The sequence below is a fragment of the Ctenopharyngodon idella genome, chromosome 22, assembly GCF_019924925.1.
Source record: "Ctenopharyngodon idella isolate HZGC_01 chromosome 22, HZGC01, whole genome shotgun sequence".
NCBI lineage: Eukaryota > Metazoa > Chordata > Actinopteri > Cypriniformes > Xenocyprididae > Ctenopharyngodon > Ctenopharyngodon idella.
The window spans coordinates 7,412,437-7,432,725 of record NC_067241.1 but is presented as its reverse complement, the minus strand read 5'-3'; the positions used below and the strand labels follow the sequence as shown (position 1 = coordinate 7,432,725).

General features: G+C 36.3%; 1 protein-coding gene across 7 annotated transcripts in view; it reads left to right on the top strand.

Moving 5' to 3' along the window:
* The window catches only part of kcnab2b (potassium voltage-gated channel subfamily A regulatory beta subunit 2b), a 73,851-nt gene that overhangs the window by 42,919 nt on the left and 10,643 nt on the right, over positions 1–20,289 (top strand). For 5 of the 7 annotated variants that reach the window (XM_051879518.1, XM_051879522.1, XM_051879521.1 and 2 more), the window contains 7 exons: positions 9,036–9,079; positions 10,372–10,409; positions 10,907–10,986; positions 12,793–12,837; positions 14,374–14,418; positions 15,859–15,902; positions 16,155–16,241. In XM_051879518.1, coding sequence (XP_051735478.1) covers positions 9,036–9,079; positions 10,372–10,409; positions 10,907–10,986; positions 12,793–12,837; positions 14,374–14,418; positions 15,859–15,902; positions 16,155–16,241 — 383 coding nt within the window. Of the gene's footprint in view, positions 1–9,035; positions 9,080–10,371; positions 10,410–10,906; positions 10,987–12,792; positions 12,838–14,373; positions 14,419–15,858; positions 15,903–16,154; positions 16,242–18,817; positions 18,863–20,289 lie in introns of all 7 variants that reach the window. The other 2 variants (XM_051879523.1, XM_051879524.1) reach the window with 1 other exon arrangement.

The window sequence follows — 20,289 nt, the reverse complement described above, 5'->3', positions numbered from 1 at the left end:
AGAGAAGGATGAAGAGGGCTGTGTTGAGGCATTGTGTAAGCGTGTGTCTCTCTGGGGCCGGCAGAAAGAAAACTGAAGTGGTGATTACATAAATGCACAAATGGGCTGCAGTTTCTGCCTGCTGTTCCCTGGGCAGTAAACAGCAGGACCGCTTTAGTCTGGTCAGCCAGTTATGCAAGCTACTCTTTATTTGTCCAAGATAAATTCAGTGGCACTAGAAAGTTTCATCTTTGTCCAGTGTCTGCACTATTTCTCTCCATAAGTGATAAAATTGTCTTTTAAAGCATTGTGGGTATTCCTAAACCCCTCACACAAACACTTGTCAACGTGGCTGACTGTTGTTGTTGCCTCTTGTGTAGTTTGTTGTGAAACAACGGCCCGGGGCCAGTGGTGCCACCTTAGGGCTTTTCACACTTGAAATAGTTAACCCCGGGTTATTCTAAACCAGGGTAAACAGAATCCAGGGTTATATTGCTTCACGTTTCACGCTGCGCATGATTTACCTGGGTTTAACAATTAATCCTGGGTATTCCTACACTGATGTTTCATACTGTACATTCCTTAACGTTCTTATTTGCATATTTGCAGTGTCAATGTCATTGAGTGGACGAACGCAGCACCCGACCTGTTTACATAAAGGCTCTAGAATTGCGTATCATCATTTCATACTGCACAAGTTTGGCACCGCAATGCAAGGTTAACCCAGTTTCTAAATTACAAGTGTGAAAGATTTGTTTTCGGGGTTGAAAGCGGGGTTTAGAACTGGAGGCTAAGCGCAGTGTGAAAAGCCCTCTAGTGGACCAACTAATTAGCATAATAAGTCAAGATGCATGTACAAGCTGAACGTACGAGGTATGCGTGGTTAAAAAAAAATCAGGCTGCACACATACTGTAATGATGATGAAATTTACATCATGTGCTCTGTACACATACCCTATCATACACATAAAAACCAGAATATACTTTGGGCTTTGAAGTTCACAGAATGTCTTATTCAGATGATCTTGTACAAATATAAATCAAAGTATAATATTGGGTTTTTAACCAGTTTAGCTACTTTGAAAAAACAAAATATGTAATTTGCAGTTTTGCGAATATTCTCAAGCAACTTTAAATTTTATGTTTCAAACACAGAGCCTTTTTTTGCTGTTTGCTATATTGTGTCCTGCACCTCTACCAAGATTTGGGTTGAATGTGCACATTTTTTCTGTAATTTTTTTGGATAATTTATTAATCCGTCAATAATCCAGTACAGTATTGTTTCCGTAGTGACTCTATCCTCTAAATTCATCCATACACATTTCTTAGCAAAGATACCCAACAGGCCATTTTTCATACCCACATTGTGATGTGTTGGCACCCCATGTGGAGTGTTTGGGCAGGGAAGAGTGGACCCCCTGTGGATAAGATTACTCATTTTGATAAAATGCCCATGCCTCCCAGGCAGTATCGTGCCTGTAGTTCTCTAGTGAAGCATAGCCTGCAAAACCCTTGTTGATGCATCCTCCTCCTGGTTTCCTAACTATTTCTTCTTGACATTTTGTCTTTTACTTCCTTCATATTCTTTCTCTACCTGTTTACCATATCACTCATGCCCCCAGCCTTTCTTATGTAACGTTGCTTACCTTCCTACTCTTCCACTAAAAGCATTTTTTTAGTCAGATGAAACGGTGAATATACTGGCTTCATACTGCACCTTGCCTGATTGGATCTTGTTTGAAAGATCAGGCTTGATATGTTGAAAAGATTCTCAGTGGGATTCCTGGTGGCTCACTGTACATTGAATGTGTGTGAGGTCAAATGCGTGTTGTGAACTGTGTGTATCCTTGTTCTTATCCCCTCTGAAGCTTGGGGTGTTTGCTCATCTGCCACACTAACGAGGTTGTGCGTGTGCATGTGTGTGTGTGTGTGTGTGTGTGCATTCTTTAATTAAGACATCTGCTGTCTGGGCCAGCCACAGGGCAGTAGAGGAGATCCAGCCAGTTTTTTGTCCCATCAGATTTGTAGTCCGCCTGAGCCGAACCATGCTGTGTTGTGAGGGTCAATGATGAATAAAAGTGTCCACGATAAAGAAAAGGAAAACATCTTTTAAAACTTTTATACCATTTTTAGGAAAAGTTTCAATTGATTAGCTTTAAAAATGCATATGGTGTAACCATCACAGTAAAAAGTTTATCATTAGGCTAATATAATTTAATATTTGTTATATTAATATAACATAAAAGATAATAAAATGTTTCTTGAATAAATCTTAGATTTTATTTAGATTATTTAAAATTATTTTTAAGTAGATTTTTTTTTTTTTTTACAAATATTATGAAATTTTAATTACTAAATATTATTAGTTTTTGTTATGCTTTTGTATTTGTGGAGTTGCACCACATGACATTTTACCCGAATTAACTTGACAAACAGTCATGAGGGTCAAATGGGCCCTTTATATATAGTTTCAATTAATTAATTCTAAAAATGCATTGTGGTGTAACAAGTATAACAATAATATAATTTCAAAACATAATAAAATATTCATCTGAGTATATAGTATATCTTAATCATTATTTTTAATTTAGCAGAATTACATAGATTTTTCAAGATAAAAAGTTGTTGCTGTTTTTTTTATACAAATATTATAAAATATGAATTCCTAATTATTATTATTATTATTTTTGTTGTGCTTTTGTTTTTGGGGAGTTGCACCAGATGACATTTTACAACCTGTATCAATGACCTTGACACACAGTCACACACATGGTCAAAGAGCGCCTTTATATACATTCAGAAATTAAGAATATGCTCATTGTAGAATAAACCTCATACAAAAAAAGTAACTTTATGAATGGATTACATGTATTCTTTTATATATATTTATAAATAATTTAATAGATCTGCACAAAGAAAATTGTTGCGCTCTAAATTGACAAAAAGTTCCTTTTCCTTCAGGTGCGTAGAGCCAAGAAAATACTTGAGCAAAAACAGAAAAAGTATCTGACCGCACACTGAGTCCAGTGAAGACTGAAGAGGTCTAGAAATACATCTTTTTTTTTTTTATAAATTGCATGGTGCAAAAAAGTGCAAAGTGCATGTGAGTTAAAAACAAATGAGCATGAGCAGACGTTTCAGCAAGTTGCTATCCCCAGTGCTCCATAGATCTGCACAGATAAATGAGTTCCATATCATTGACCCATAAACCCTCTGTGAAGTCTGTCATTAAATAATCTGTGTTGCTATTATAAACACTAATTATGACTAAATGGGCAACAGTGAGAGTGCATGTTCACAGTACAGCACTATCCAGTTACTATACCTCCATCAACTGCTGTGTTAGTGTAGGTAGTAGCGTGCTGCATTAAGAGACCCATTTTGATCTGTGGTAAAGGCCCTGTCGACATCCATTATCGAATGCCAAAGATTAGTGGAGCAGGCCTAGCGTTTCCCACACATGCAGCCTCAGCCAAGTGCCGCTCTCTGGGGAGGTACTGACCAAGTTTCTCCTCTCATTGTGAATGTGCCTTTTAAATACCCATACACTGCTGAGTAGTTTTGCTGCCATTCACCTTAGAAGATTAAGAAAGCTTGGTTTGTTTAAAGGCATGGTGAATTATTGATTGCAGACTTCATGTGTTGATCGATTTTAGTAATGGGGTTTCCACATGAGCTGGTAGGAAGCAAGGCAAGCTCTCTGGCTAATAATACAACATACTGCTTTACAGTTGTTGCAAATGATGTACATCAAGCAGTCTACATTGTCACTCTGGAGTTATACTGTAGACATTTGCCATAAAAGTGTCCAGACATCCTGCTGTACTGTATTCCAGACAATCATTTGTATAGATCAGCCTATGTTTCAAACGCTCAGTTTAAACTTCATGTTTCCAATTTCCATGTCTGTTTAGCAGCATAACTCAACCATGCAGTTGTAACATTTAACTGGTTCAGGTAATTATATGTGGGTCATTGATGAATAAGGTTCTTAAAAGTGTAAAAAAAAAACTAATGGCGATATAATATTTAGAAGTTTTATCAAGTGTTAACAATGTGATTATGTGGTTTTCATAATCAATTAACACTGCTTTTGTCATTTTTTACAAGATGGACAAAAAAGTCATTTGGTTTAACCAAAATGTCGGTTTTACCGAATGACACTTTTGGTTATACCAAATGACAATATTTAAAACAATGCTAACAGCCTGTTAGCATTGTTTGAAAGTATTGTTTTATAGCGGTTGTACCGAATGACCTGATGTTTTTGTACATGCTTATGAGCAAGTGAAAACATGATTATTTTTAAATAGTTTAAAGAGAGTTAGTTACTTCGCTTCACGACCATGTGGTCCTTTGGTGTCTGAATGATGTCACATCCTGTCACATGATATTGACCGCATGACTTGATCCAAAATGGTCCCTTTATATTGGTTACTCCAAATGACATCAATGAAATTCATTTTATAACAAAGCAACGACTTCTACACATAATTGTATGTTATAAAATCATGCCAGAATAAAAAATATATACATTTATTACATTTCAAGATATTTAAATCACAAATGAAATGGCTGTATTGGCCTTTGGACGGTTAATCTAGTTGTACTACCTTACATACTTTGGATATCATATCTTTGTTTTTTATTATTAAGGCCTGTGGACAAAAAAAATGACCTGTCACGTCATTGACCCATTGTAAGTATTTTACCCAAAGACTTCCCGTAGACTAACTCTGGGCAATCTAACAGTCACCATGAAATCAAAATGGACAATTCTTGTTTTTTATGGAATTTTGCAGAATTTATTATAAGTGATTTATCCATGCACATCATTATTTTATTCAAATTCATGTCCTCTCATAATCTTTAATCAAAATAACTTCCCCTCCCTCTTGTGTGATGTGTTTACTGGTGCGAGGACAACTTGTCAATCACATGAGATCCCAGCAGTAGCAAAACACAATGATCCAATCAATTCCCGATGGGCAAAATCAAGTCCGGCCCTACATTTTTTCTTATTCGAGAAGCTGTTACACTCGGATATACATCGCAATAGGGAAGACAAGACTATCACAACTTGTGTTTCATGCCAACATCATCCACAGCATATAGGCTGCACCTGTGTTGTCCAGATTGACCCTGTCCAGCAATCATCAGCTCAGACAGTGCAGACAAACTGCCGTGGATTCATCTAGCAGATGACTGGACATGAAAGCAAGATGGAGCCTTACAGTAACCTTTAATTACATTAGACTTTACCTTAAGGAAACCCCAGGTAGTGAATCAATGAGAAAGCCTTTAAAAGTTAATTGCTTTTCTAAAAGAGCTCAAAAGCTGTACAAAAAAAGAAGACCACTTTCACAGTCCCAAAGGTGTTCTATGGGGTTCAGGTCTGAGCTTATTTGTGTAGACCAGTCAAGTTCTTCTACACCAAACTCCATTTTAAGCCATTTTACTGGTGGCCTCTTATGACTTTGAATCAATTCATTGAGTTTCATTGAAGCATTAAAGTCAATGAGCTCATTGTTATACCATCTTCTTCTGTAAATGTTTGTCCATGTTCTTGATTTTAGAAGTTCATGTTTTGGTATACTGTGACCTTTGAGTTTGTATACATTTGTATTTGTATTTTCTCAATTCAGGTTTCCCGTCCTATGTTTTGCTTTTAGAGCAGTAGACCAAAAACATGTTTGACCAATGGAGAACATAAATGTCTTTTTTTTTTTTTTTTTTTTTTAAACAAAAAATACAAATTATAGTGGCATGTCTTGAAGTTTTGCAGAGAAATGTGGGTTATGTGGTTTAAACACTTTTTTTTAGTGTATGAATCTACAGTTTGGTTCTATTGATTAGCAAAGAGATTCCCAAAATGGGGTTTGTGAGCTCCTTGTAGGTCAAAAGGGTTCCGCTGACAAAGTCTGTGAATCTCTCCATTTAGCACGCTATTCATTTGAGTTCATAGGCAATTATTGGTGCTCCAGACCACTTGAATACTATTAAATGATTATCCCAAATGATATATATTTTTGAATTTCAGTCATTTTACCACTAAAAGCGAACATTCTCCAATGATTAAGTTCTACAGTTTGCTGCGTTCCATAATTAAAGAGGGCTAAAGACGTGCTTGACTGTCTCTCTGTTCTCTTGTTGCAGCCAAAGTCGTCTAGCACCAGCGCATGCTAGTGTTAAAGCATTTTTCAGCACTTACACCACTATACTGCCAGAGGGATGCCTGTGCCTTGTTAGATGGAAATTATTAGCAATTATTGCAGGGCTTTGCACATCCGTTTGAGCCCTATCAACAGGTGGCCAGTTCACCTTCACAGGCTGGTCAATGGATCTCCCTTCCTGTAACTCTATCTCCATCAAAGCAGTTAAAAATTCATCACTGGTTTTCAGGACCTCCATGCTCACTGATAATTTGATTTGAGTAGATAAGTTCCCCGCTGATGTTCTGTTCAAAGCCACTTAGAGGTGACATTGATGACAGCCTGTTTACAGGTAATGGATACACTGTACATGCATCTACTATAGGCCTTTATTCAGAGTCTACACTCAAGAACAAGTGCTTACAAGTGCATTCTGGTTATATATTTCAAAACCGGCGACAGTGTAAAAAATTATGGTTGTTAATTCATAGTAATTCATTGTAAAACTACAAGCCTACATGCCACTGCAGTTCCAGGCGCTCATGTTTACTGTACATGTAAAATTGCTTATTTTCTGTAAATGTGTAAGGTTTTGTTGGCATTAGATGATTTCTTGTCATGGCCTATTTTATATGTCTCCTCATAAAGACTAGTACATAAGTCTTTATGCTAAACAGTTCATTTGAGATGCACTGAAAAAATTTTATTTGTGATCTACTCAACAAAATTGTGATTCTCTAAACTTGATTTCTTTATTTTCAATATATGCAATTCTCTAAAATGTGAAATCTACAAGATTAAATTATGTAAGGTGAATGTGAACCAATCAAGTACTGATGTTGACATAATTGAAACTGTAGTTCCCAGCATGCTTTGCAAGCGATTTAAAGGGGAGAGTAAAAAATTAAGTGTGAAATTAAAGTGTTAGTTCATCCAAAAATGTAAATTACCCCATGATTTACTCACCCTCAAGCCATCCTAGGTGTATTTGACTTTCTTCTTTCAGCCAAACACAATCGGAGTTATATTAAAAAATATTCTGGCTCTTCCAAGCTTTATAATAGGAGTGAACGGTACCCGAGATTTTGAAGCCCAAAAAAGCGCATCCATCCATAATCAAAGTAATCCATTGGGTTAATAAAGGCCTTCTGAAGTAAAATGATGGGTTTTTGTAAGAAAATATCCGTATTTAAAACTTTATAAACTTTATAATCGCTGGCAACAGCCGTACGCAAGTTGAGTTCTGGCAGAAGAGTGACCTCTGACCCGATGTATGACAGAATGTACCATTCACTCCCATTATAAAGCTTGGAAGAGCCAGGATAGCGAAATGAATCTGAAGCTGTCAGGTGGTACAGCGGGTCAGGTGGTACAAGTTGGAGCGCTCAGAAAATTCAGAGTTTACAAGTTGTAATTACAAGTTCTACAAGGATGTGAATGCTTTTTACAAGTCCGAATCTTGTAATTACTGTAATTCCGACATGGCATAAATGCACCTACAGTTTATTAGCTCGCTAGTAGTATCTTATAATTCAGTAATGTTACAAAAAATATATAAAATTGAAATAATATAAAATATATAAAATTGAATGAATTAAATCCAATCAGGGAACCAAATAAAATCACTTAGAGACTACTTAATTTCATCACTTCAAAATAACTTGATGTTAAAGTTAAAGGGGACCTATTATGCCCCTTTTACAAGATGTAAAATAAGTCTCTGGTGTTCCTAGAATGTGTCTGTGAAGTTTCAGCTCAAAATACCCCACAGGTCTGGCGTAAAATGACCGCATGGTAACAACACTCTACTACAACAACTCTTCCTCTTCTCTAAAGCAGCCCAACATGGCCTCACCCCCTTTGTTGCGTGTTCTCTGGGGCAGGGTTTATGTAAATTTTAGGAAGAAGCTCGTTGTAGTCCCTACCAGCCATTTGTTGTAGTCCTTAAACAAAGAATTCTTTAAAAGAAAGCATCAAAACTTTGAAGACGTTGTTTATGCTCAAACAGCAACATTACACACTAACTAAAGTTAAAAAAGTGAAATCTTAATCAATCGCCCCTTTAAGTGAACTAATTATGTTTGTGTTACTTAATTGATTCACGTGGAACCGATATACATGATTAAATCATGTAAATCCAACACGCTTTTTTTTTCAGTGTGCGGTGAAAACACAGTTAATAACTTGCCTTGACAATATACAGTTGGAATGTCTCTCAAGGATAAATTCAATATTGATTACTTCTGGGAAATGTTGTGCCTTTTCATAAGATGTGCTCTATGCATCTCAAAGGTTTTTAAATGTTTTTTTTTTTATTATTATTTTTTTTATTTAGAAACCATAAAAGGGTCCTTTAAAGAAACATCTTTGTTTTGTGCCAGTCATAATTTGCTTCTCATCTTTCAAATATGAATCAAAAGCTCACTGAATAGCTGTAATTATGAAGGCAGTCTGTGTCCTTGACTGTGTGGTCTTAAAGTAATTGCTCAGCACAGCAACCTTGGCTCTTTGCAAACTCAAAGGATATCGAACAAAAGACCCAGGTGGTCTTCTGATTGGTTCATCGGGCTGAAGGAAGAGTAGTGCTGTATCCAGGCTGGATTTCATTCTCTCACAACTTACTCTCTGCATGTGAGTGGGAGTTACAAATAAAGACTGCTACATATGCAGCCTCTGGCCCATGTTACACATAATGAAAATATATTGAGTTCAGATTTATTCATAACTGCTGCTGACCACAGGGCACACATACAGTATTTATCCTTAGACTATGAAGAAATTTTTGCTGAAGTACATGTCACATTGAAACATGTTATGATTGATTTACTTCACATTTATCATCATGATTGCATCTGATTTTACCATGTGATCTAGAATATTTGACAGGTTTCTTTCTGTGTTTAGGAACCTTGGGAAATCTGGATTACGAGTATCATGTCTAGGGCTGGGTGAGTAAAACCAAAGTCCCTTTAAGACAATTCATTTCACTCGGCGGCCATCTTTGAAACACCTCTCGGGCATTCAAGTGCAGCTCCTATCTCTTTGAATGGGGAAACATCAAATTCTCCAAAGCTGTTTGCCAAGCTTTTGACTAAATTTCATATTTGAAATCACCAATGAAATCTGACAACAACTGTCTCATAAATTTTGTTTCTAAACGCTCAAATCATGACAAAAAACGATATTTTTCAGGCTGGATCAAGCTAATGCGCACCTCTTGTGCCTCATTTCGGAGGCGCGCATCTGAATGTTTCTATAGGAACCGGAGCTTCTATCGGCCACTGCAATGACGCGATGATTTTACCAATCGGCGATTGCCTCTTATTTAGAAGGCGGGACTTATTCCTCCATATTGCTCGTTGCACTTTCTCCCATTCAAAACAATGGAGTACCTCAGAGATGACGTGTTTTTGTAGGCCAACCCGGAAGTTAGCGGCGCACAGGTTCCCTCGATCTAAAGCCTATGCATTTTTCCCATAGACTTTTGGAAAATCGCAAAAAATAAGCTGTTTAACAAAGGGTTATGACACTTACACGTTTTGTCTATCAAGATAATCTTTACAAGTTAACACAACATTTATACATTTTGAAGCCTAAATAAAGCCGTCAGATATAAAAAGCTAACAGTAGGCTATAAACGGACTACAGCACACCATGGTCGCGGATCAACGTCACCACCACCAAGCTTCCTCAAACTTTATTTAAAAAACAACTTTATTTAAAAACATGCTCGCTGATTATGATCTGCGCTGTGTATGAATACTTATTCACTTTTTCATAAGAAATGCTGTCCAAATGTCCTGTTTGTCATGATGACGTCTAAAGTACCCGCCAAAGGAAGTAGTCCCTTTTAGCAATTTGTTAGCAACCGCCGTTTTTAAGACACAATAAAGGTTTTTAAAAAAAACACAAGCGGGTTATAACTGGTGTGTTTTATGTCATAGATCAAAACGTGAAAATATTTAGAGGCTTTGTTAACCACAGACTTTATTTGATTTAGCAAAAACCCATTCAAAAAAACCATTGACTTTAGGGCGATGGAACCGGAAGTCCTAAAATGCTAACTCGCTTCTGGGTTTTGCATACAAAAACACGTCATCTCTGAGGTACTCTATACGAGTGACACATCTTGTGTTATTCTATAGTCTTTGGTAAAACATGCTAGGCTAAGTGTACTATGTTTGCTTCTGTAAATATCAGAAATTTCAGCTCTGACAGTACCTGTATATTCTCTCTTCAGGCACCTGGGTGACGTTTGGTGGTCAAATTACAGATGAGGTAGGATTTTCATGGATTGTTAATTTTTTTATTTATTCACAAATTACTGGCTAATAGCATTTAGCATGATAGCACTTTTTCAGCAAAGCATAAAAAATTTATCTAGGTGCTTTTGGATACTTTTTGAAGCTTGACCTTGTTGAAATTGCATAAAGTACTAGCAAATTTCATAGTATTAAGAAAAATTTTTATACATTTTGTGTCATGTTTTATGGTAGGCGATAGTATGAAGTCCAAGACCACTGTCGCATCATCCAGCAAAACATAAACAAATGTTTAGTGCACCTTCAGGACCACAATGAGCAGTTCTGCAGAATGCTTGAGGTGTAGCTTTAACCAACATGTACTGTACAGTAACATTAAAAGCAGCATTACAGATAATTATAACCATGTCATTGTACTGCTGAAGACAACATAAAAATGTCCTTTCAGCTGTTCATTTTCTCTCTGTCTGTGCTCTCTCCCCATCACTACCATCTCTGTCTCTCTCCTCTCAGATAGCTGAACAGCTGATGACACTGGCGTATGAGAACGGGATCAATCTGTTTGACACAGCTGAAGTGTATGCGGCAGGGAAGTGAGTACTCTTTACTGATTTCCCATCATTCATTGGTGCGCTTTTCAGCAACGTTAAGGATTTATGGAGATTTATATATGGAGAGATTAGTAAAGTATTAAGTCTAATTTTAGCAGTATTATAATCTTTTATATGACCACAGATCTGATGGGTCTAACATTTTTCTTCTGGAAACCCAATCACTGTTTGCTATAATTTTTTTTTTTTTTTGTAATAAATATTGCTTTGGCAACAAGATACATGCTTCTTAGAGGGTGTAACAAAAAATTCAAGATTTCGGGGAACAAATTTTAAGAATTCCTCTTTACTGAGAAACCCATATTAATCAACTTCTGTTCTAAATACTTGGGAAGGATGTAAGGATGTGACTTCCTCAGTATCTATGGACGTTACACCCTGCTTATTAGAGACAGGACGTTCATAAATTTGATTATAAAACTAATATAAATATATATGAAAACTTCAGATGCAAAAGTCTGTAAGTGCTGTCTGAAATTTTCTTCTAAAATTATTAAAATTTATTAAGCTCATATGTTTATGTTAAGTTACATCACTTTAATGGCAATGAAAAGGACCTATTAATTGCCATTAAAGTGAAATTACTGAACCTAAACATACGAGCTTTATAAAAATGCTCATTTTAGAAGAAAATTTCAGACAGCACTTAGAGGCTTTTGCATCTTAAGTCTTCATATATATATATATATATATATATATATATATATATATATGAAGTTAATAACATTAAACATTGTAAATGTTTTATAAGTTGTTGACTTGCTATATATTACACTCACATTTACACTTAAACATTACAACTGCTGTTTAGTGTACACTTTAGGTATCTATGTTTAAGACAACCTATTGAAAGAAATGAGTGGTTGGTCAGCAGATTTCACTGCAAGAAGAGAAAAACGATGGAAAGGTGAATAGCAAAAAACCTGCGAGCTTGCAGTAAATTTAGCAGTGGCGTCTTTATTTTCTGCAATGCCGTGGAAATATAACATCATGGAATTGCTGATAAAGTTGAGAAGAAATAGCCTGACTCAGTGGAAATCCACTCAACGATACAAAACGGCACTTTAATGAAGCAGACCTTGCGAGCGTTAAAGGACATAACCATATATATGTCGTCTGTGTGTGCGGGGTGTTTGTCACATTTTCCATCCATGTTTCATGCCATGTCAAGCTGGCCATGAGTCTGTGGCTCAGCGCGTTGATAGTTCATGCAGAATAATCAAAAGAGCATTGTAAACACTTCAGCACAGACAAACAATGTCCTTAATCACTCAAAAACATATACTCGCTGTCTTTCTGTGTATTTACTCATCTAGACTACCAGTTAAATACTGTATAAAAGGAAGACTAGTTTGTGAGTTTGTCTAAGGATATCTGCTGGCCTTTTGAGTCCACGTTACAGTAGCGCTTCATTTGTTACAAGCTGTCACAAGGACTCACATTCTCGCATAGGGATGATGAGGCCTGATGGGAGAACCATTCATGAAGAACACATTGGTCCTGAGGGCAAATATGTAACATCTGTCATTAGATGCTCTCCCTCCCTTTCACTCTTTCCCTTTAAAAAAAAAAAAAAAAAAAACATGAAGCGTTTTGCCTGTGTTTACACTGGGAGTTCCTTTCATACTGCTGTAAAGTGAATGCTTCATTAGCTTAATTCTCCAGAAGCTGAGAACAGGGAATCCCCCAGTGGAGAGGACGCTTTTGCTCACCGGCTGTGATGTAAGTGAGGAGGAGAGGGTTTAGGCCAAAATAATAGCATGATAATTGCTTATCTGTTTCTTACAGGGCTGAAATGGTTCTCGGCAGTGTCATCAAGAAGAAAGGATGGAGGTAAACATATCGATTTGCTATTTTTAAGGGTTCAAAACATTCTCAGACTCTCATTTGATGTGATCTGCCATGTGTGCTGTTTTCCCCTCAGACTGTCAGAGTAACTGCTGACATCCTTTCAATGGGAAGGCGCTTGCTTTTACCTTGCAGCTTCTGTTAGTTTGTGAATGACTAATGTGGAATTTGCACTTAAGGAGACATCAGCTTTTATTCATCCTACCATTCTCTGTATGCAGGCACTGAGGCGAAAAAGCCGCTTCCCCCAGGGAAAGATGTCTAATTTTGGACACAATTTTTGCCCTTTTTAGAAACATGGCATGACTGCAGTTTTAAGTATCTGAATGTTTTAGCATGAATATTCTTCTACAAATGCTCCTTATTGAGATCATCTTCTGCAAAGCATTTGAGGATTTTGAGGAATTTATGTACTTTTTAACGGAATAAGATAAATTCTTAATTATAATATTTGTGAAAAATAAGAATGCTATTTTAGGGTTATCATTATAATATAATATGTAAGCAATAAGGTACGACAGGCTGTGACTTAAGGTGCCCCTGCAGCTGTGACTTATTCATGATACAGCACTAGCCTCGAGTACCTTATTGCTTTTATAAAACGGTTACCACACAATACAAATATTAAAGCCAAAAAATATGTATTAATACAACTTTCATGAAGTAAACTTTCAGTAAAAGCCTTCCTTCCACCGAAAACAAATAGTCCCTGACCGTGACCAGCAACAGAAGTTACATTTTTACACCATTAGATGGCGGCAATGACTGTCTCAATGAGTGTGTCAGTCAGTAGCGAAGACTTCTACATTGAAAAGACTGAATAGTTGTGAACACGGAACAAGACGCAGCTGACAAATGCTTTGACTAGCGCTGTCAGTCACGGGAAAACCCCTTAACTGTTAAAAGGACAAGATAATACATCGGACATTTAAACAGATTTTTTATTAGGAACATAGGACTGACCTGAAGGAAAATGCTAAATCTGAATGCAGGTAATAAACTCTCTCAATCGCTCTCTTTCTCACAATACTCTTCTACATAATACAGTACGTTTCAATGAACAATGTCAATTGAGAACATACAGTTTACGTTGCTAAGAGTGGTTGCTAAGGGTGTTGTGTAGTGATACACAGAACCGCTGGGTGAAGCGATCATAGTTGTATTTTATCGTGAATAAAACAGCTATTGACCAATCAGAATCAAGGACAGGAACTAACCGTTTTATAATATAATATAATATAATATATTTTTGAATTAATTCAATTTAATTTAATTATAACAAGAAGAAGAAGAAGAATTTTATTTTTAAATAATATTTTATGTATTAAAAGCTCTAGTTATTATATATAACTTTACCATGTTTAAATATAATGGTTCCTGGTCTTTTCATACATCCTTTCATACAGGACTACAATGTAACTACAGTGTCATTAAACTGACACTGTTGTTTACCCATCAATTATCATGATGTCTAGCCCGTCCCTGCCCGCTTTCAACCACTTTGTCTCCTGTCTTTCATAGACGTTCCAGTTTGGTCATCACCACCAAGATATACTGGGGTGGAAAGTAAGTGCTGTGCTTACAGTATATGTGTGTGTGTGTGTGTGTGTGTGTGTGTGTGTGTGTGTGTGTCAGAAAGAGGTTAATGATGATTCATACCTTCCCCTGACTATGAGAGCAACAGGGGAAGCAGGTTAATGATAGTCTCTTTCATACGAGGGCAAGTGAAGCTGCGTGTGGGGCATAGTAAGGGAAGTCCTGCAGACCCTCACTGAAGAACGATCCAGGTCGAATCCCCCCTCTGAGCTGTGCTCTTTCACTCAGGGCAAATTAAAGGCCAAAGCTGAGCACTGATGTGAGGTCACCATCAAACATTAATGGGTTTAAATTGCCACTGTGCTCACATTTTGATAGTAATTAGTCTCACATACAATATGATTGGCCATATTAAATCTGACCTTTAGTAAATTTACCTGAGGAAGATCACTGATTATTGTGTGCACCATTGCACATCAGCATCACCTTAAAGCTTACAGTCAATTATTAGAAAGGGGCAGGTTAAGCAGACTAAATGATGAAGTGGCGTTTCACCGGAAGATGGATTTAAAGGTATAGTTCACCCAAAAATTATCCTATGATTTACTCACCCTCAAGCCATCCTAGGTGTATGACTGTCTCCTTTTAGACTAACACAATCGGAGTTATATTAAAACATATCCTTGCTCTTCCAAGCTTTATAATGGTTTTGAAGGGGGTGTGATATTTTGAAGCCCAAAAAAGTGCATCCATCCATCATAAAAGTAATCCATATGGCTCCAGGGGGATATATTATAAAGCTTGGAAGAGCCAGGATATTTTTTAATATAACTCCGATTGTGTTTGGCTGAAAGAAGATAGTCCTATACACCTAGAATGGCTTGAGGGTGAGTAAATCATGGGATAATTTTCATTTTTGGGTGAACTATCCCTATAACATTTTGATCAAAAATGACCATTTTTTTATTAAACATCTGCATGGGTGAATCGTTAACAATAAGATCAATAACAAGTATTTAGATAATTGATAGGGTGTATTTACATTTCATGTTGACTTCAAAAACACTTCCAGTAAGCAACTTCAGTTCACTTTAATAATACTTAAATATGTACAGTGGATATGTACAAGTCTATACATGCCTGTTAAAACAGCTGGGTTTTGTGATGTAAAAATGAGATTTTTTTGGACTTAATCAGAGTCACTTCAGGTAAAGACAGATGTGTACTATTTCTCATTAGCTTGATGGTTAGCCACATACCCAATTATAAAAGGGTGTGCAAACTTATGCAGTTAGCTATTTCAATTTGGTTTTCAGTGGCATTGGTTGTAATATTTACATTAAATGTGCAAAAGTTCTGATGTGATTTATCTTTTTCAAAAACAGCTGTTTTAATAGGGGTATGTAGACTTTTTACTGTATATCTACTGGATGTACTTAAATATGTAACATTCTTGTATGTTTTTTTCAGAGCTGAAACAGAGAGAGGCTTGTCCAGAAAACACATAATAGAGGGTAAGTCATGTTAGAAATAATTGCATCTTATATCCTGAAGTCAGACGTTTAGGGCCGAAATTTGGTCAAGCAATGCCATGTTTTAACCCTTTAAAATTCTTCATTCCTTAATGATTTGTACAGTACTAATTTAAAGCTGCAGTGTACAATTTGTGTGTCAGTAGCATCACCAAATGGAAGGATAGCGAAATGTAGTTTAACATCAAAATGCATTTCAGCTTTAAATAGTACTTTTGTTTTTCTGACCTTCAGGTCTAAGGGCATCACTGGAGAGACTTCAGTTAGAGTATGTGGACGTAGTGTTTGCTAACAGGCCCGACCCCAACACGCCAATGGAAGGTAGGTGTGCTTGATGAGATGCTGGGCTTGATGAGTTTTTGTGTCTTTGACTACCAGCACTGGAATGGCTCATTTAACTGCTTTGCACTGAAGCATGGGACTATATCAGACCAGTCGCACAGCTCTCAACTCATAAAAAAAAAAGAGATCAAACACATTGAGACCAATGGCAGAGAATTTCTAAAAATAGTCTAATCATCCCATTAATTTTTAAATAAACTACAATGTCACAGAATAATTGATTGTCTATCTTAGAACATTGAATGGAGCATGTTGTCTAAGTGTCAAGATGTTTCAAGTTTGCATCACAGCAGTTGCATCCTGGTTGAGCGAAGTTGTAATTTAGTCAAGTAAGAGTGCATGGTCTTGCTTTTGAGAGTTTTACAAAAGCATTAAATGGACTAGTACATCTACATCTCATCGCAGTAGATCTTAAATAATAGAAAGCAATATTTTATAGGGCTAAAAAACCAAAGCAGCATTATTTAAAAGGGGTCATGAACTGAGAAATCAACTTTTCCTTGAGCTTTTGATATATAAGAGGTCATCATACTATAAGAATATCCTGTAAGTTTTAGAACTGAAAACTTCCATGTTAGTCCAATAAAAGCTTTTATTGACACCAGGCAGAGCGAACGACTGAACCTGGAATGTGCCTATAGATAGGTGAAACGCCACCTCCACAGAAGAAATCAACGCCTACTTCATCATTGCAACGTTAGTCCCACCCACGGGCGTGTTAGTGAGATGACGAGGAGAGAAGAGCGATACACCAGGACAAATATAACATTATCTTTCAAAGGATCCTAATGCTAGGAATATTGTTATTTATTTTCAACAATGTGAATGTCTCAGTTGAGCATTACTTATAAGTATTCTGTACATTTCATTGTGGATTCTTTGGTAAATCAATCACATTTCGGCGCAGGCTTTGCAAACAGACTATTACGATATGGACTCGACAGTAATGCAACAACATGTAAGTAACTGTGTTAATTCTAATGCCTGATCTGATATGTAATAATTAATGTAGTCAGATGTTCTTTGTCTATGTGTCAGTGAATCAAACTAGTGTGACTAAACAGTCAACTTCACGTTGTTTCTCTTAGTAGGATGAAAATAATCTGTTATTTAAACGGTGATGAAATTATATAAAGAAGTGATCAAAGAACGCTCCCTTTACAATCACTGGAGCTGTCAATCAAACAGTGCAAGTTTATCAGTGACTGAGTTCTGGACACGCGCCAGAACTCCCGTTTTATTCAACAAATCTCTTAGTTACATTGCATTTGCACTGTTAGTGATGATGAAAGCATTTGTTAGTGTACAGAAATTGAGTTGCAATGACGAGATCACTGCTTTCATGCGCTCAACAACATGTCTGTGATCAGCTGTTCATCACTGCAAACTTTCATGCCACAGTCTACATATAATGCCATAGATCTAAATGTAATGCAGCACTTTTCACAATTAGTTAACCTTGAGAGCTGTAATAGTAAAATGTGCTAAAAGAGAGAGTAATACTTGGCTATTTCAAATGGAAGGATGTTAGCCAATCACAGCAGTGGGCGTTTACACTGACGTCTCACAGCAGACACGCCCCTTAAAACAGAGCGTTCAAATAAGAGGGCTAAAATCAGGGTAGGAAAAATGCATTTTATTTCAAAATTATGACAATTTTTGATAAGTGCACCACATGAAACATTATAAAACAATAAAACAATGCAGTTCATGACCCCTTTAAAAGATCTAGGTTACTTAAATAGCATATTCACAGCACTATAGCATGGTGATTTTATCAGTCTATAAATGACCAGTATGATTTTGTCACATCATTTCCTTGAAGTCCTGATTGGCTGTTAATTCTCTTCTCCTTAAAAACAGTGGGATATTAAAGGAATAATCCATGTTCAATACTGTACATGTTAAGCTCAGTCAACATAATTTTTGGCATAATTTTCATTACCACAACAATTTTGATTTGTTCCTCCTTTTCTTTAAAAAAGGGCAAAAATCTGGGTTACAGTGAGGCACATACAAAATAAGTTAAAATGGAATGTTAAAATACCAAAAATGATAATTAAAACAACTCAAATAATACATGAGTTTTAAGAGGAATTAATGTAAGTGCTCTTATAAAGTCATAATCTTTACATTTCTGCCTTTTAAATCCTCCAAAAATCGGCCCCATTCACTTCCATTGTAACTTCCTCACTGTAACCTCCATTTTTGCTTTTTTTAAGCTAAACAAGGGATAGGCTGAAACAAAACTAATGCTGTTAATTGAGCTTAACTTAATACTGTGATGATACCATGCTGTACAGCTGTGAGGGGTTTGTGGATAGAATGATCAGTGGCAAAGACTGAGCCTGATGCTTCTGAGGTTATGGTTATGTAGACATGAATGCTTGTGCTTGTGCACACACCTCGTGACTTCAAGCGTGGTCCCATAACGCTGGGATTTACAGAATCCCCTCTGGTCCAGTTCTGCTGCTTTTTTTCCTTCAGAGATTTCATTCCATTTGCTGCTTGGTAAACCTCTTTTCACAGTCTTTTGTTTGTTTGTTTATCACCAGGAGATCCATTTAACACTTCAAAATCAAGAACATTCATCATAGAAGGTACATGGTACCCTCAGTGAGAGTTTTGACCTCCTGTCTCCAAAAGCATTTTATGGCTTTGATTTGTGATAGTTTGTCCTCTTTTCCTGGTGTGAGAATCCTGACTGTGTCCATAAAATGCTGACGATTTCCAGAAGTTCCTATAAAAACCTGGTATGCCGTAGAATGATTGATTTCTTTGACTCTCCTGTCCATCTTGCAAGTGAAATTTGGAGAAGGTCATTGCATCTTACTGACCCGTGATTGTTTTTCTTTTTTTTAATTCAAATCTTTTTGTTGGATGTTTACCATGCATTTTCATTCCATTTTAAAATCTTCTCCATTATTAATTTTTCTTAAAAATGCACTTACATAGGTGCTAAGCGGATCATTTTTTTTTTTTTTTTTTGGGCTTTGCTTGTTTTTTTCAGTCAGGTAAGACATAAATACAGTCAGACATAAATAACCAGCTTCTGCTTATATTATGCTCTAGCCTAATGTTAGGATTTTCCTAAAACCAATTAAAAATATATATTTTTTGCAAGATGATTGACTGCAGTGTCCTCAGCTTCCCTGCATGTGAATATTTTATTACTGCAAGTAGCTGCTCTCTTTTTTTGCATGTGTCTGTTATTGTTTTTTGTCTTCTTTTGATATTTTCTCTGTTTGTCTAATAATTGTTCATGGTGATATTATTCATAAATCTAGCTGCTCAGCAGAACCCAGTTTAAACTGGTAAATTGGAGATAATGCTACCATATCAATACATATTTAGTCTAGTTTGTTTGTACAGATTGGTAAATTAATTTACGAGAGGTTTGTGAATGCTCTTTTCCTGCCTGCAGTGTTTGCTTTTTACTTAATAAATAATAGTAACAAATAATTGGATGATTTATCATTAACATAAAATGACTGATTCGATTATGTTTGTGGGAATTTCCTGTGGTGTGACCTCATCATTCACTTTGAAATACATAAAATGTCACAATAAACAATGTGAATAGAAACACTTTACATATATTGGCATCTAATGTGGGCCTGTTTTCAAAAAATAACAGGTCATACTGTACATTTACACACTGCTTTGAAAATTAAAATAATACATACTTTCTTAAAGAAACTGTATAGACTCAAAATGCATTTTTAAACAGGCAATTTTTGGGAATCCTTGAAAATGTTGCCAGTCAAGACATTATTTCAAGTTTGGAGGATGGAGACTATTACAGTATACCTGCTACTTTTACGTAAATGAATGTTTGTGTGGAATTACTTCAATGTTCAATGTAATGACCCACATTGTGACACATCTATAGTACTTGGCAGCTTGATTTCATACAGATTTTTGTATTCATCTTATCTGGTTCCTTTCTCATATAGGGTATGTTCATGCAGCAGTGTATAATAATATGCCATGTAGCAGATTGTAGGCTGGACTGTGGAAAATTGCT